General features: G+C 43.0%; 1 protein-coding gene and 1 pseudogene across 2 annotated transcripts; one reads left to right on the forward strand and one right to left on the reverse strand.

The window, feature by feature from the left end:
* Positions 1-405: 405 nt before the first annotated feature.
* Positions 406-18,402, reverse strand: LOC308235854 (uncharacterized protein). The gene is made up of 5 exons (XM_080645030.1): positions 18,216-18,402; positions 15,650-15,790; positions 12,809-12,935; positions 3,833-3,906; positions 406-2,486 (listed from the first exon to the last, which is right to left on the reverse strand). Exons 2-5 carry the CDS (start codon positions 15,662-15,664, stop codon positions 855-857), a joined length of 1,848 nt encoding a protein of 615 aa, XP_080501156.1. The 5' UTR covers positions 15,665-15,790; positions 18,216-18,402; the 3' UTR covers positions 406-854.
* Positions 4,955-5,821, forward strand: LOC308235568 (small ribosomal subunit protein uS5-like; annotated as a pseudogene). Its single transcript has one exon. The product of its transcript is annotated as a small ribosomal subunit protein uS5-like (transcript).

An 18,402-nucleotide genomic window follows, 5' to 3' on the forward strand; every position in this document is an offset into this window, starting at 1 on the left:
GTGGGTAACTGCTCCAACACATTGTCTACATTTCTACTATCTCTTTCTGTTATGAAGTCTCTCAGGTACAGTCCTATGTGAATGGCTTTTAAAGGCTGTTTTACACTTTTTACATTCATAAGGCTTCTTTCAAGTATGAATTCTGTGATGTTCAGTAAGTTCTCATGGCTGGTCAAGGAATTATGACACTACGCACATCTCTAAGACTTCTCTCAAGTATGAACTCTCTGCTGTATAGTGCAGCAGGCACACTGAATAAAAGCTTTGTTACACTTTGTGCACGTATAAGGCTTCTCTCCAGTATGAACTCTCTGATGTCACGTAAGCTTTGTGGACTCACTGAACGCTTTGCCACATTCTCTACATTTATAAGGCTTCTCTCCTGTGTGAACTCTGTGATGACTAGTAAGGGATGAGGAAGTAGCAAAAGATTTGCCACATTCTATACATTTATAAGGCTTCTCTGTGTGAACTCTCTGATGATAAGTAAGGGATAAGGAGGTAGCAAGGACTTTACCACATTCTCTACATTTATAAGGCTTCTGTCCTGTATGAATTCTCTGATGTGTAATAAAGTTTGAGGACATGCTAAAGACTTTCCCACATTCTCTACATTTATAAGGCTTCTCTCCTATGTGAACTCTCTGATGATAAGTGATGAGGAATGCCTGAAAGCTTTGCCATATTCTCTACCTGTATAAGGCTTCTCTCCAGAATGAACTCTCTGATGTGTAATAAATAAGCTTAGAGGGCTGGCTAAAGACTTTGCCACATTCTCTACATTTAAAAGGCTTCTCTCCAGTAAAAACTGTCTGATGCTTACTACATTGGGAGTTTCCACCAAAGGCTTTGCCTCATTCCCTAAATTTATAAGGCTTCTCTCCAGTGTGAACTCTCTGATGATAAATAAGGGATGAAGAGTGCCTAAACGCTTTCCCACATTCTCTACATTTATAAGGCTTCTCTCCTGTGTGAACTCTCCGGTGCTTAATAAGGGATGAGGACTGGCTAAATGCTTTCCCACATTCTGGACATTTATACGGCTTCTCTCCAGTGTGAACTCTCAGATGATTAATAAGGAATGAGGACCGGCTAAACGCTTTGCCACATTCTTGACATTTATAAGGCTTCTCTCCAGTGTGAACTCTCTGATGATGAGCAAGGTTTGAGGATGTACCAAAGGATTTGTCACATTCTTTACATTTAAAAGGCTTCTCTCCAGTATGAACTCTCTGATGCTTAGTAAGGTTTGAGGAACATCTAAAGACTTTGCCACATTCTCTGCATTTATAAGGCTTCTCTGAAGTGTGAACTCTCTGATGATTAATAAGTTCTGAGGAACTTCTAAATGCTTTGCCACATTGTCTACATTTAAAAGGCTTTTCTCCAGTATGAACTCTCTGATGATTAGTAAGGTGTGAGGACCATCCAAAGGCTTTGCCACATTCTCTACATTGATAAGGCTTCTCTCCAGTATGAACTCTCTGATGGGTAGTAAGATATGAGGAACATCTAAAGGCTTTGCCACATTCTCTACATTGGTAAGGCTTCTCTCCAGTGTGAACTCTCTGATGATAAGCAAGGTGTGAGGTTCTACTGAAGGATTTGCCACATTCTCCACATTTATAAGGCTTCTTTCCAGAGTGAACCCTCTGGTGGATAGTAAGGGTTGAAAATGCAGTGAAGGCTTTGCCACATTCTCTACATTTATAAGGCTTCTCTCCAGTATGAACTCTCTGATGATACATAAGGTTTGAGGACTGGTTAAAGGCTTTGCCACATTCATTACATTCATAAGGTTTCTCTCCAGTGTGAATTCTCAGATGAATACTAAGGGTTGAGGGCCAGGTAAAGGCTTTGTCACATTCTGAACATTTATAAGACTTTTCTCCTGTATTATTTCTATAATGTTGCATATGTCTTGAGGATTGACTAAAGCCTTTTCCATTTTCCCTGAGTTTGTAAAATTTTGTAGTAGTATGAATTCTTCCCTTATGTACAATAAGAGATGAATGACATTTAAAGGCTTTGCCACATGCTTTACATTTGTAAGGCTTCTCTCCAGTATGAATTTTCTTTTTTAGAGTACAACCTGAAGGCCAATTAGATGTTTTACCATGATCTTTACATTTATAAGGTTTTTCTCCATTATGGATTTTTTTCATGTTATTTAGATTGAGTATTTGACTGGGTATTCTACCACAAGGATTCCACTTGTAAGTCTCCTCCCCAGGATGAATATTCTCTTGTTCAGTGTAATTTGAAGACTGCTGAAAAGACTGGACACTTTTACTTCCTTTGTGTGTCTTCTCCACAATAGGAATAACATGACATATATTGTGATTGGAGCTTGGGTCAAAGACTTTTCCATTTTTATAATGTTTCTCTGCCAGCTCGCTTCTCCAATGATGTTTAAGATATGACCCTTGCTTAAAGTTTTTCCAGTGTTCATTGCATTGATAACTTTTGTCTCCATTATGGGTACTCTGGTAGTAATGGGAGATAGAAAGTCCTTTAGTGACAGTCATAGTAATTTCATTAAACATGTACACTTGTTCCATAAGAACCATTTTGTGATACTCATTAAATGAAGGTGGTTGATTAAAAAAAGATTTCCTAAATTATTAAAATTTTCCACAAAAAATAAATACAAAACATTGTCAGAGGAAGAATAATGAATCCTTATTTAAAAGATTGCCAAATTTCGCAGCGACCGTAGCTCAGTGGTTGAGCTTCAACGTTATGAACAAGATAGTTCCATTCCAGGTGAGGGCACAAGTCTAGGGTTCAGGATTGGTCCCCAGTATGAGGAATGCAGGAGGCAGCCAAGGAATGACTGTCTCTCATCATTGATGGTTGCCTCTCTCTTCCTCTACCTACCTATCTAAAATCAATAAAAAAATATTTTTAAATAAAAAATAAAATCCCAAGCTAGCTGCATTGAATCAGTGGACAGATCATTTCCCTGAGGACTGAAGGGTCCCAGGTTCAATTCCAATCCAGGTCACATGCTCAGGTTGCAGGTTTAATCCTCATGGTGGGCATGCAGGAGGCAGCCAATCAATGATTCTCTCTCATCATTGATGTTTCTCTATCTCTCACTACCTCTCTGAATTTAATAAAAATATACTTAAAAGTAATAATAATATTAATAAGATTCCCAAATTGAGTACATTTAAATTTTATAGGTACCTTATAAATCTCTACATTTTAGAAATGATTGCATGAAAGTAAAATCCCACCCTACATTTTAAACAATTCAAACGATTATTTACAATACAGACTATGCGAATTCCTAGTTTTTCCATATTTCTTTCCCAAGAATGCATAACAGTAAAAAGTGGTTTTCAACCTTCACGTGCAGAAACACACTGATGTGCCAATGGAACTGACTTTAAAATTGGAGGTTTCCCAAATGCATACTACACTTGACTTCTACAGGTAAGAACAATTTATATATATATATATATATATATATATATATATATATATTATTGATTTTTTACAGAGAGGAAGGGAAAGGGAGAGAGAGTTAGAAACATTGATGAGAAAGAAACATCAATCAGCTGCCTCCTGCACACCCCTACTGGGGATGTGCCCGCAACCAAGGTACATGCCCTTGACCGGAATCGAACCTGGGACCCTTGAGTCCGCAGGCCGACACTCTATCCACTAAGCCAAACCGGTCAGGGCGGTAAGAACAATTTTATTATGATAACTATTCCAGATTAGTTTTGTTTATATTAATTCCCTCTCTTCTCATCAAACTCTTCTGAAACTCCAAGCCTTTCATTAACTGTACATTATCAAAGTGACAACTTTCATATCTTACCAGTATTTTTTCAGAGAATAAATCTTGTATTCCGGACTTTGGCATAAAGACCTGGTTACCTTCAGACAAAATAGCTAAAAGAAAACAAAATTTCAGTTTTGACATTCAAGCGAGTGTACATTGAAGTTACCAGCACCAATAGGCCAAACGAGTTTTGAGTACTCCAAGAGCCAGTGAAGGATTCATTGAAAGCTCAATATAGGTACCATGAGGAAAATTCACATCAAGGAGGGACAGAGGAGCTCACATTTGCCAATGATACCTGCTGAAACCCACAAGCACACAATGCCCATATTATAAAAACACGCCCAATTCCCAGTTTCTTCACTGGAGAGAGAGATATGAGGTAAGTGCTTGTTCAAAGATTTCCCTGTTGTGAAGCATCTTGAATAACAAGCATCTGTTGTGCATGACACAGAGCGGGAAGAGAATGGCAGTACATGGTGAGTGCTCTGGGTGAGTGCCCTGTAGAGGCTGCTACAAAGAAACAATGAGAAATTGTTGGAGCAAAGACTGCGGTACTGAATATGTGTATCAACCCTGAAAAGATATCATGTGCCTGAGAATAAAACAGAACATTTCCAACTGGGAAATTAAATAGTCAACAGAACCAATATTAGAGATACTGAAAGCAGTGTTGACCGAAAGTAGAATTTGTTCCACAGATTGTTATTATTTGTTTCTTCCTATAGAAAGCGTGTTCAAAAGCCTGCTACTTTATAATTCAGGAATCTCAACAAAAGATATCAAGTCATGAAAAAAAAAAAGAAAGAAAAGTATACCATCAGGAAAACAAAATAGATATAATCAAACTGGCACTACATTAATAAAACTATATTAATTATCTCAAAAAGAATGGCAAGCCCTGACCGGTTTGGCTCAAGTGGACAGAGCGTTGGCCTGCGGACCGAATGGTCCCAGGTTCGATTCCGGTCAAGGGCATGTACCTTGGTTGCAGGCACATCCCCAGTGGGGGGTGTGCAGGAGACAGCTGATCGATGTTTCTCCCTCATCGATGTTTCTAACTCTCTATCCCTCTCCCTTCCTCTCTGTAAGAAATCAATAAAATATATTTTTTTAAAAAATGGCAAATGAGCTTCTTCTTTTCCGACAAAATACCAAATGGCGGATGACGCTGGTGCTGCGGGAGGGCCCGGAGGCCCCAGAATAGAAGGTCGCTGCGGCTTCAGTGGAGTATTTAGCAGCGGCATCCGGGGCCAGGGTCGCGGCCGGGTCGGGGCAGGGGCCGAGGCCGCGCAGCTCGTGGAGGCAAGGCCGAGGACAAGGAGTGGATCCCTGTCACCAAGCTGGGCTGCCTGGTCAAGGACATGAAGATCAAATCCCTAGAGGAAATCTATTTTCCTTGCCCATCAAGGAATCTGAGACCATTAACTTTTTCTTGGGGGCATCCCTCAAGGATGAGGTGTTAAAGATCATGCCTGTGCAAATTTAGACGCATGCTGGCCAGAGGACCCGGTTCAAGGCATTTGTCACCATTGGGGAGTACACTGGACATGTTGATCTGGGTGTTAAGCGCTCAAAGGAAGTAGCCACTGCCATCCGTGGAGCCATTATCCTGGCCAAGCTCTCTATTGTGCCCGTGCGGCGAGGCTCATGGGGAAACAAGATCGGCAAGCCCCACACAGTTCCTTGCAAGGTGCCTGGCCGCTGTGTCTCTGTACTGGTGCGTCTCATCCCTGTCCCCAGGGGTACGGGCATTGTCTCGGCCCCTGTGCCTAAGAAGTTGCTGAAGATGGCTGGTATTGCAGACTGCTACACCTCGGCCAGGGGTTTCACTGCCACCCTGGGCAACTTCACCAAGGCCACCTTTCATGCCATCTCTAAGACCTAAGCTATCTCACCCCGAATCTCTGGAATGCGACTGTGTTCACCAAGTCTCCCTATCAGGAATTCACTGACCGTCTTGTAAAGACCCACACCAGAGTTTCTGTGCAGAGGACCCAGGCTCCAGCTGTGGCCACTACGTAATTTTATACAAAAAAAAATAAATAAATAAAGTGATTTAACCCTGCTTAAAAAAAAAGAATGGCAAATGAATGTTAATGCCAGAAAGAAGGAAAAGTCAAATATATAATATCACCAAAATAAAAATACTATGAGAAAGTATTTTACAAACATCATACCAAAAGGAGAAATTGAAATACATAATACCCAAATTAAAAAAAGCAGTACAATCATGAATGAAATATGTGATCAAATCAAAACATCAAACAATTTGCCTGGCAGCAGTGGTTCAGTGGTAGAGCTTCAACCTATGAACTAGGAGGTCACAGTTTGGTTCCAAGTGAGGGCATAGGCCTGGGTTGAAGGCTCCATTCCCGAAAGTACAGGAGGCAGCCAATCCATGATTCTCTCCCTTCACTGATGTTCCTATTTCTCTCTCCTCCTTTCCTCTCGGAAATCAATAAAGGAACACTTAAAATAGAGTAATTAAATAATAAAAAAGTTTGCATATAGCCAAAACCGGTTTGGCTCAGTGGATAGAGCGTCAGCCTGCGGACTGAAGGGTCCCAGTTTCGATTCCGGTCAAGGGCATGTAGCTTGGTTGCGGGCACATCCCCAGTGGGAGGTGTGCAGGGGGCAGCTGATCGATGTTTCTCTCTCATCGATGTTTCTGACTATCTACCCCTCTTCCTTCCTCTCTGTAAAAAATCAATAAAATATATATATTAAAAAGTTTGCATATAAATCATTAAAATTTTAATTCACTACCATTTTGATTCATTGAAGCCAACAAACATGTGGAAATGTGAAGAGAATTTAAGGAACTCCTAAGACACTAAGAAATTGACCACCAAGGCAAACCCATAGAGACAGAATAGTGAAAAGGAGTAGGTAGCTTATATAAAAAATTAATAGGTTAAGATCCTGACAATTGCAGAAAGAGACATACAAATGCAAGCAGCTCACTGAATCCTAAGTAGATTAATATAAATATGAGTACAGATAAAAAACAATGAAAATATCATGAGTCCCAGAATACCATCTAAAAACATATAAAAAAAATTAATTCCTCATGGAAAAGACAGCTCCTCTAAGATCATTAGGGGGTTTCTAAGCAGAAAAAAATTGTGGGGGAAAAGGGCACGAAATAAAAGACTGACCCGATAAATGAAAAGAACCATCCAACAACAATACTGACAAAACAGATGATAAACAATAGAGAGGAAAAAACTTTTCCAGCTCCAAAACTTTCTCATTATTAGACCTGCCCTATATAAAATCCTTAAGCAATACACTTCTAAAGGTAATTTAAAAATTCTACACAACACGAACATAGGAACATATAAAGATGCCTTGTATGTGGAAAATATATAGAAATATGAAAATGTGTGGTGTTTTATTAAAGAAACACACATCACTTTGATTTCTCTTGTGGAATTTTAAAAATAAAAGGAATCGTCTACCTGAGTGGCTGAATAGTTACACGTCTATCTATGAACCAGGAGGTCACAGTTTGCTTCTTTAAGGCACATGCCTGTGTTTTGGGCTCATTCCCCAGTATGGGGTGTGCAGGAGGAGGCCAATAATGATTCTCTCTCATCACTCCCTATCTCCTTATTCTCTAAAATAACATAAAAAATGTATATTTTAAAAAGAAATAAAAGAATAAATCCCTAAATCTTTGCTATAAGACAAACAACATTAAAGATCCTGTGATATCCTGCATCCACTGATAGACCTTGAACAACCTGTTGTTCTTTTAGTTTGCACTGGGATGCGAAAGAAAACTATCTCTCCGCTTTCTGTCTGTCTTTGTGGCGGCCCAGATTGAATAAGAGATTACATTTGCAGCCTAGAAATGTTAAGTGCTTTCATATTGGAAAAAGGTGCTAATATAATTTCCCTTGTTTTTAAAAAAATTAAAAAAAAAAGATACTGTGATATAAACTTATGTGGGTACATGGGTAGAAATGGCAATCAGCAGACATTTGTATGCAATGGACACTATGAGTTTAACGTATACTGTTATAACCTTAAGATATTTTAAGTAGTTGCCATGGTCACAACAAAAAATAGAAAATAAATAAAATGATCTCTGCTAAGAGGTGACAGAATTCTGTATTGCAAATCACACGCGCCACATTTCTAAAAATATATATACATATGTATATAGAGATATAGAGAGATATATAGTCAATTTCTCAAAACATGGTATATAAAACCAACCAATGAAGTTAGTTGTGTCCCTGAACAGGAAGAGAAATTAATACAGAATAACAAATTAAGTATGTATTTACATGATTAGCAGCATAATGGCAAAATGAAATATTGATAGTTAACGTCCTAAGAAGGTGCATGATTTGTATGCTGTAAAGTATAAAATACTGCTGGTGAGAGAAAACCAAGATGGCGGCATAGGTAAACACCTATACTGCTGCCTCGCACAACAATTTCAAAACTACAACTAAAAGACAAAATGGACATCATCCAGAAACACCGGAAAGCTGGCTGAGTGGAAATGCTACAACTAGAAGGAAAGAGAAAAGGACACTGAGACTCAGAGGAGCTGCGGTGGGCAGAGGTGCAGAGATGCGGAGACTTGCGTGCGCGAGAGGAAAGGCCGGGCCGCAGAATACGCGGCTGGCTTTCTTGAACCGGAGAGAAACAAAGGCTCCCCACTGCGCTGAAATCCACTTCCAGGCAAGACTCGGGGAACCCAGACTCATACGGGGAGAAACTGGACTGTCTGGCAGCAGGCAAAACCTGAGAGCAGCTTTCTCTCAGAGGTGCTTACAGCCATTACCACGCGGCACTGAGACCCAGGGGAACTGCGGAAGACAGAGGTGAGGAGGCACGTGCGGACAGGGCTCGGGCAATTGATCGCATGGCTGGCTTTCTCGTTCCGGAGGGAAACAAAACCTCCCGACTACACCGTACTCCAGTTCCGGGTGAGACTTTGGGTACCCACACTCATTCTGGGAGAAACTGGATTGTCTGGCAGTGGGCAAAACTTGAGAGCAGCTTTGTCTCACAGGTGCGTGCAGTCACTGCCACGAGACACTGAGACCCACTGGCCTCTTAGGGCGGGGCTGATGGGAAACCAAGGCTGTCTGTTCCACCCAGAGACTCTGCCCCATCCAAGCTGAGCACAGAAGCTCTCCCAGTGTAGACACAGCTGTTCCTCACAGCCAATTGGCTTGGAGCTCAACTCCGCCCAGTGATACCAACAACAATCTAGGCTTAACTACAACAAGACTGTGAACACAGCCCATAAAGGGGTGCACCAAGAGTGTCCACCTCAGGTAACTGGGGAGGCTGAGCCACAGGGCCCAAAGGACACCTTGCACACAAAGCCACTCTATCAACTCAGGGAAGCAGCCAAAATGCGGAGACAAAGAGGCAGGTCACAAATGACAGAAATGGAGGAAAGCAGAAGACTGGATATAGAGTTCAAAACAATGGTTATAAGGTTTTTCAAGAATTTTCTAGAAAAGGCGGATAAATTTAGCAAGACCCTCGAGGATATGAAAAAGGATCAACTAAAAATTAAGCATACACTGACTGAAATAAAAAATATTATACAGAGACCTAAAAGCAGACTAGAGGACCACAAGAATCAAGTCAAATATTTGAAATACAAAGAAGGAAAAAACATTCAACCGGTAAAGAAAAAAAGAATCCAAAAATATGAAGATAGTGTAAGGAGCCTTTGGGACAACTTCAAGCATACCAACATCAGAATTATGGGGGTGCCAGAAAAAGAGAGAGAGCAAGATACTGAAAACCTATTAGAAGAAATAGTGACCGAAAACTTCCTCCACCTGGTGAAAGAAATAGACTTACAAGTCCAGGAAGCGCACAGAACCCGAAACAAAAGGAATCCAAAGAGGACCACACCAAGACACATCATAATTAAAATGCCAAGAGCAAAAGACAGAGAGAGAATATTAAAAGCAGCAAGAAATAGTTAGTTACCTACAAGAAAGTACCCATACCACTGACAGCGGACTTCTCAACAGAAACTATGCAGGCCAGACAGGAGAGGCAAGAAATATTCAAAGTGATGAATAGCAAGAACCTACAACCAAGATTACTCTACCCAGCAAAGCTATCATTCAAAATTGAAGGTCAGATAAAGAGCTTCACAGATAAGAAAAAGCTAAAGGAAATCATCACCACCAAACCAGTATTATATGAAATGCTTAAAGGTATTCTTTAAGAAAAGGAAGAAGAAAAAGTTAAAGATAAAAATTATGAACAGCAAAAGGACAAATATATACCTACCAACAAGTGAATCTAAAAATCAAGTGAATAAAAAATCCGATGAACAGAATGGACTGATGACTATAAAAGAATCAGTGACATAGAAAGGGAGTGGACTGACAATTCTCAGGGGAAGGGTGTGTGAGGGGTGTGGAAAGAGACTGGACAAAAATCTTACACCTATGGATAAAGAGAGTGGCGGGGTAAGGGCATGGGTTGGGGTGGGAAATCTGGTGTAGGGGAGCTATGGGGGTAAAAAAAGAGCAACACCTGTAATAATCTGAACAATAAAGATTCATTTTAAAAAAAACAACAAGAAAGCCCACTGAATGGGACAACATCTTTGCCGATGTTATCACAGATAAGGCCTTAATCTCCAACATTTACAGGGAACTCATACAACTTAAAAAAAGGAAGATAAACAACCCAATCAAAAAATGGGCAAAGGACCTAAATAGATACTTTTCAAAAGAAGATAGAAGGAAGGCCAGGAGACATATGAAAACATGCTCAAAGTCACTAATTATCGGAGAGATGCAAATCAAAATAACAATGCGGTACACCATCTCACACCTGTCAGAATGGTTATCATCAACAAATCAACAAACAACAAGTGCTGGCGAGGATGCGGAGAAAAAGGAGCCCTGGTGCAAGGCTGGTGGGAATGCAGACTGCTGCAGCCACTGTGGAGAACAGTATGGAGTTTCCTCAAAAAACTAAAAAAAATAGAACTCCCATTTAACCCAGTGATCCAACTTCTAGGAATATATCCCAAGAAAATAGAAACACCAATCAGAAAGGATATATGCACCCCTATGTTCATAGCAGCACAATTCACCATAGCAAAGATTTGGAAACAGCCTAAGTGCCCATCAGCAGATGAGTGGATTAAAAACCTGTGGTACATCTACACAATGGAATACTATGCTGTGGTAAAAAGGAAGGAATTCTTACTATTGGCAACAGTATGGATGGAACTGGAGAGCATTATGCTAAGTGAAATAAGCCAGTCAGAGAAAGATAAATATCACATGATCTCAGTCATTTATAGAATATAATGAACAACATACAATGATGAACAAAAACAGATCCAGAGACAGAGAAGCATCAATCAGACCATCAAACCTCAGAGGGAAAGTAGCGGAGGGTGGTGGTAAGGGGGAGAGATGAAACAAAGCATTTGTATGCACGCATATGGACACAGACAACAGGGGGGTGACGGCATGAGTTGGGGGGTGTCGGGAGATATCAGGGTGATAAGGACACATATGTAATACCTTAATCATTAAAAAAATTTTAGCCCTAACGTATTTAGCTCAGTGGATAGAGCATCGGCCTTTGGACTAAAGGGTCCGAGGTTCGATTCCTGTCAAGGGCATTTACTTTGGTTGTGGGCACATCCCCAGTAGGGGGTGTGCAGGAGGCAGCTGATCAATGTTTATCTCTCATCGATGTTTCTAACTCTCTATCCCTCTCCCTTCCTCTCTTTAAAAAATCATTAAATTTATTTTTTTTTTAAATCAGCTAATCAAACAAAGGACTTTTATGCATGCATATAAGCCTAACCAATGGACACAAACAACAGGGGGGTGAGGGCATCAGTGCGGGGGGGAGGGGTTGGTGGGTAATTAGGGGATAAGTACACATACTAATACTTTAATCAATGAAGAAATTAAAAAAAATAATAATATGCCGAAACTGGTTTGGCTCAGTGAATAGAGCGTCGGCCTGCGGACTGAAGGGTCCCGGGTTCCATTCCGGTCAAGGGCATGTACCTTGGTTGCGGGCACATCCCCAGTAGGGGGTGTGCAGGAGGCAGCTGATCGATGTTTCTCTCTCATCGATGTTTCTAGCTCTCTATCCCTCTCCCTTCCTCTCTGTAAAATATCAATAAAATATATTTAAAAAAATAATAATAATAATAAAAGAAAATGGGGTGTGAATTTTGATAGAGGCTTTGCCACTTCCAATCCAGGTTGTCCTCTGGTCAGAAGACATGGTAGAATATTAGAATATTCTAGAAAATGATTTTCTAAAATATTATTTTCTGATAGTACCTTAATTAGTGTAGACAACATGTAATGTGTGCAAACACTGACTTCCTAATTCACATACAACACAAACCCGTTCTTTTCTATTCCAAGGATCCCAATTTGTTCCTACTGAAAAAAAATATATATATATATTTATTGCTTTCAGAGAGGAAGTGAGAGGGAGAGAAAGACAGAAACATCAATGATGAGAATCATTGATACGATACCTCCTGCACGCCCCTACTGGAGAGCGAGCCAGAAACCCTGGCATTGGCCCTTGACCAGAATCAAACCTGGGACCTTTCAGTCTGCAGACCCGTGCTCTCTCCACTGAGCCAAACCACCTAGGGCCCAATTTGTTCCTCGAGAACAAGAATCTAACGTAGAAAGCAGAAGCCCCTGGAGATGTTAAAATAATAAAGGAGCCGAAACTGGTTTGGCTCAGTGGACAGAGCGTTGGCCTGCGGACTGAAGGGTCCCGGGTTCGATTCCGGTCAAGGGCATGTACCTTGATTGTGGGCACATCCCCAGTGGGAGGTGTGCAGGAGGCAGCTGATCGATGTTTTCTCTCATCGATGTTTCTAGCTCTCTATCCCTCTCCCTTCCTCTCTCTGTGAAATATCAATAAAATATATTTAAAAAAAAAATAAAAAAATAATAAAGGAAACAAAACCCTGGGGGTGGAGTAGGAACTCAGGAAGGAAGTCATCCTCACCCACGGAGGCCAGGTTGCTGTAGTTCTCCAACATCACATCCAGGTACAAGTTCCGCTGACCTGGGTCCAGGCATTCCCACTCCTCCTCAGAGAAATCTATGGCCACATCCCTGAAGGTCAGCGGTCCCTGAAAGAAAAGACACAGTTACCAAGAAGTCACCAGAAGAGTTCATAATATCACCCAACATGATAACAGTGTTAGGAGAAGAAGTTTTGACCGAGGGGGTATCCTGAATTATCCAGTAAGAACACTTTGCCCCAGTAACATTCTCTTATATGTTTTCTAACACTGACACATGAGGTTGACACATGTCCACAAATTCACAGTACAGATTTTACTTTACAGGAAAATAAACTTTGAAATTAAAGCGTGGACACAGGCATATGGATTTCTGAGTGCTGTGCTTGCATCGTTCAGGGTTAGTGGTGTATATTTCTAAGCAGGAAATGTCATGCTGAGTTGGAAGTATATGTACTTCTTCTCAAGTGTAAAGCAGACCACAAGGAAATGAAATTCTGTAAAAATACAGATTCTGATCTAGGTTTTGAGATGTGGCCTGTATTTCCACAAGAGTAACAAGCTCACTTTTACCTGTAATGTCAATGTTTCCGATACATGTACCATACTTCTGAATACAGAGAAAGTGAAAACACATAAAATATTCATACAGAACTTTGAACTAAAGGGTTTGTAAATGGATTCAGTGCTCCTGGAATAGGACACATAGGAACCACAATCCTAGTTTAAAATTTAGTAGGAGTAGCCCTGGCCGGTTTGGCTCAGTGGATAAAGCGTCCGCCTGCGGACTCAAGGGTCCCAGGTTCGATTCCAGTCAAGGGCATGTGCCTTGGTTGCGGGCACATCCCCAGTGGGTGGTGTGCAGGAGGCAGCTGATCGATGTTTCTCTCTCATTGATGTTTCTGATTCTCTATCCCTCTCCCTTCCTTTCTGTAAAAAATCAATAAAATATATTTAAAATAAATAAATAAATAAAATTTACTAGGAGAAATCTTAGAACAGGATTATTCTGCCTGGTCCAGCTGGTGTGGTTCAGTGTTCCGTGGTAACACATGCACCAAGAGGTCACTGTCTCGATTCCCAGTCCGGACACACGACCAGGTTGCGGGCTCAATCGCCAGTGTGATGTGTGCAGGAGGCAGCTAGTCAATGATTCTCTCTCGTCATTTATGTTTTTATCTCTCTCTACCTCTCTGAAATCTATACAAATATACTTGAAAAAAAAACAAAGAAAAAATAGCTGAAATAATGTTAACAGTTTAGGCACAGAGACACATTTTACAACTATGAAATCAAGATGGTTTAGTGATTGTATGTAATTCTCATGAATCTATTTGTGTATGATCTCCTTTGTGTTTTATAAACACAATATGGAGAAAAACTTAATGATATAAAACAAGTTAGACCTACTGTTTCCTTTTGTGGATGTAAATCCTCCCCTGGGGAGATATATTCCATTGACTTTTCAAGAGTGGAAGGCAGGGAGACAGAGGGACAAAAAGGAAAGATAGATATATACACACACACACACACACACACACACACACACACACACATCGAGAGAGGGAAAGAGAAAGAGAGACATCAATGTGAAAGAGAGACAGAGACACATGGATTGGCTGCCTACCGCAGGGACCCAGGAACTACTTGCCCTGGACCAGGAATCAAACCCTCCACCACTGATCTACACCAGCCTGGGGTAACTAATTTTTCTTACTAATACTTTTCTTTCAAAAATTTTATGTATCATTAGTGGAGAGCTATATTGTAGGGATGTTAGAGATGGCTGCCTTCCAAATTTGATCTGTCCCAAAAGGGACATTTTGAGTAGTTGTAAGTCACTAATTAAAGATGGGAATGCTTCCTGACCTGGGGAGGGTGACAAAATGAATGCAGACAAGGCTCTGGCACAAAGGAGGGAATTATAACCCAGCCAGTGGGGCTGAGAGGTAGAGGGTTGACCTATGAACCAGGAGGGCAGGCTTAGATTCCTGGTCAGGGCACACGCCAGGTATCAGACTCCATACCCAGTGCAGGGTGCGGTGCAGGAGGCAGCTGATCCATGATTCTCCACCCTAACTGATGTTTCTATCTCTCTCTTCCTATCCTTTACATTCTGCAATCAATAAAAATATTTTTTAAAAAAGAGAAAAAAATAAGAAAAACACACGCAAAAAAGAGAGAAATATAGAAACTGCTGATATTGACTATGATGAATAAAGTAATTAAAAATAGTTCTTTTTAAATATATTTTATTGATTTCTTACAGGGAGGAAGGGAGAGGGATAGAGAGTTAGAAACATCGATGAGAGAGAAACATGGATCAGCTGCCACCTGCACACCTCCTACTGGGGATGTGCCCGCAACCAAGGTACATGCCCTTGACCGGAATCGAACCTGGGACCCTTGAGTCTGCAGGCAGATGCTCTATCCACTGAGACAAATCCTTTAGAGTGATGAATAAAGTAATTAAATAAGAAAAGAAAAACAGCCGAAACCGGTTTGGCTCAGTGGATAGGGCGTCGGCCTGCGGACTGAAGGGTCCCGGGTTCGATTCCGGTCAGGGGCACGTACCTTGGTTGCGGGCACATCCCCAGTGGGAGGTGTGCAGGAGGCAGCTGATCGATGTTTCTCTCTCATCAATGTTTCTAACTCTCTATCCCTCTCTCTCTCTTCCTCTCTGTAAAAAATCAATAAAATATATTTAAAAAAAAAAAAAGAAAAGAAAAACAACCTGCAAAGGCAAGAACATCAGAAATAGAGAAATCACCAGATGTTAGAGGAAAATGAACCTAGCCTCTGACAGAGGACACATCCTTTACCTGAGAATCAGCCATGTGGTCCTGGTCCTGATCTGGGTTACTTTCTCAGATGACAATATGTTGAGGAGTCACGGAATGTGCCTTCATAGGTGACTGCACAGCCTGTCAATCAGCTCCCCTCACACTCACAGACAGAAGGACCTGGAAATGGGGAAAAGATTACCCCTCCTGTCCTTTGTCACAGGAGAGAGTCAGGAACAATGAGCTCCTACATGGAGACCTCACTGGGAGGGGTTTTATTTCGTTTTTCTGTGTCTCTCCTCCCAAAGACACCCACAAACTCCTACAGAAATGAGAATGTGAGCTGCTGTCCTGACCCCCCAAACCAAACAGAGCCCCCCCTTACCTCCCCTGAACAAAGCCTGCTCCCCACTCTTACAAAGACATCCTGCAAGCCTCCTGCTAATCCCTGTCCTCACCTTCTAATCACCTGAAGCACCGCAGTAACCAATGATGCCCCACCCAGACCAGCTCTCCACCTCCATGGGGGGAAAGTGCCCCTGAGGGCATTTCTTAAAGCTCCTCAGGGGATCTGAGAAGACCCAGAGGATTTATCTCAGGTTGTTTTCAAATAATAAATTGTGAGACAGAGCAAAAGTAAATCAAGTGAACACACACACACACCACAGCAACAAAGGTAAGGCTTCTAATATTCCTTCAAAAAGCATCAGGTTGTGACAGACACAGGTCACCTCCTCGTTGCCATCCCAGGAAATGACAAGGGACACAAACAGACAAGTCTCTCCCCTCTTAGTGACTAAGGGTTGCAATTGGAAGCAAATTATTATAAAACTAGTGGCCCAGTGCATAAAATTCGTGCACATTAAAAGGGGATAAGAGGAAATAATTTAATATTGCTATTTGCCCTTTCTCTATAATAGAAGTGTCAGAGATGAAAGAAAATTAGTAAAATGTATATGAAAACCTTCTACCTGTCAGAGTCTGGGGTGGGGCGCACCACGGGACCCAGAGTCAAGTACCTGTCCACCCACATGGGCCTCAGACCCAGCCACCCCCACAAAAACCTTGCAACATGCAAACTGACCATCACTCCACTGTGCCCACCAGCAAATCAGGAGGGAATATGCAAATTAGAAGGACAAAGATGGATGCGCCCAGCTGCTCAGGTGGGGAGTGGCTCCTGAAATGAGAGGGAGGGCAGAGCGAAGGAATCTACAGGAGTGACACTCCAACCACACTGAAGAGGAAGACTGCAAACTAAGGAGCCTGAAGCAAAAACGAAGATGGCAGACTCCGGCCAGAGTGAAGGCCTGGGGCCTGGGTCCCGGGTGCCGGTGGCCAAGGGAAGGAAGGCCTATTGCACGAATCTCTTCCTGCAACGGGCCTCTAGTGTGTGTGTGTATATATGTGTGTGTGATTGATATATATATATACATATATATATATCTATATCACACACACACATAAAGCCAGGAGCCAATATATCACACCTTAACCATCCACACCCCATCAGCTCACCTCTCACCCAGATCAGGGTTCCCCTCCTCCCACTGCTGTGTATTTCTGTCTATGGATCTGTCTGTGTCTCCCTGTTCCCTTTCTCTCCACTGTGGTCCTTTCCTGTGTCCCCTCTCCCCACCCTGCTCTTTCCCCCTTTTCTCTATGTCTGTCCCTACACCTGGACCATGAACCTCCTGAAACCATTTCCCTTCAGGTGCTCTTTCTCCTGGTCTCTGATTGCTCCCATCTCCACACACCTCTGCGTCTTTCCCTCCCCACGCCCGTGGCCCCTCTGCTGCCTGTTACAGTCTGTCCTGCTCCCCACAGCTGGCTGACTCCGTGCTGCTTCCCCCTCTGCCCCCTCATCCCTGAGCCCCCCTTTCTGTCCCTGCACTCGCTCCCCCAACTCTTCTCCTCTGAACCAGTGTCTCTGTCTGACGTGCCTCCTCCTGTGTGGCCCCACTTCTGCTCACCAGGACCCTCTTCCTCTCTCTGGGCTCCCCGTCCTCCCTATTTCCCCACTTCCTTCCTTCTCAGGCTCCTTTCCCGAGTTACCCCCTCACTCCTACCGTCACCGTCCACTCCCTCCCACACCCCCTATGGGCCCCTCTCTGTGGACCCCTCACTGCCCTTTCTCCCTCCCACGTGTCTGTCTCTCTCACTCCCTCTCCTGACCCCCCAGCCCGGTTCCCCGCCCCCCGCAGTCACCGCTCCCACAAAGCCCCTCCCTGCGGGCAGGTCACCTCTTCTGGGGACACCGCGTTCTTTCCCCTGAGCCCCACCCCATGGAAACTGGCATTCAGACCCCTCATTAAATGGGGGTGGGCCTAGGAAGGCGGGGTGCAGACCCCCAGGCCGGGGAGCCATCCGGGCTCTTTGGGCGGAAAGCGCCGGGCGGGGGAAGGGGCCCAAAGGGCGGGAACCCACTGACCCAGACTCTCAGCCCCGCGGGGAGGACCGGCCCCGGGAATGGTTTTCAGCAGGAAAACCGCGCGGCAGGCGGTGGCCCACAGCCAAAGGCGGACAGACCGCGGGCCGGGGCCTCAGTTTCCGCCCAAAGGAACGCGGCGCCTCCACTGCGCAGCCGCCCGGGACGCGGACTCACCGCCGTGAGGGGCTCCGGGGCGGGGACCTCAACAAGGACTTCAGCGCCTGCAGCGCCCCTCAGCCTTCCCTGCTGGGAGGAGGACGGAGAGCAGCAGCTTTAAAGCACAAACACCCGCCTCAGGGGGAACCGCCACCTTCCTCTCGACATCCGCTTCCGGGTCTGCAAGAAACTGCGCATGCTCCTC

The sequence above is a fragment of the Plecotus auritus genome (genome assembly GCF_963455305.1).
Source record: "Plecotus auritus genome assembly, chromosome: 10".
NCBI classification, from domain to species: domain Eukaryota; kingdom Metazoa; phylum Chordata; class Mammalia; order Chiroptera; family Vespertilionidae; genus Plecotus; species Plecotus auritus.

What these genes read in the sequence shown, in the direction of transcription:
- LOC308235854 (XM_080645030.1), bottom strand. An exon ending in CAGCAACCTGGCCTCCGTGG is followed by an intron (nt 3,907 to 12,808) that starts GTGAGGATGACT and finishes GTTTTCTTTTAG; the next exon opens with CTATTTTGTCTGAAGGTAAC. An exon ending in TATTCTCTGAAAAAATACTG is followed by an intron (nt 2,487 to 3,832) that starts GTAAGATATGAA and finishes CATTACTACCAG; the next exon opens with AGTACCCATAATGGAGACAA.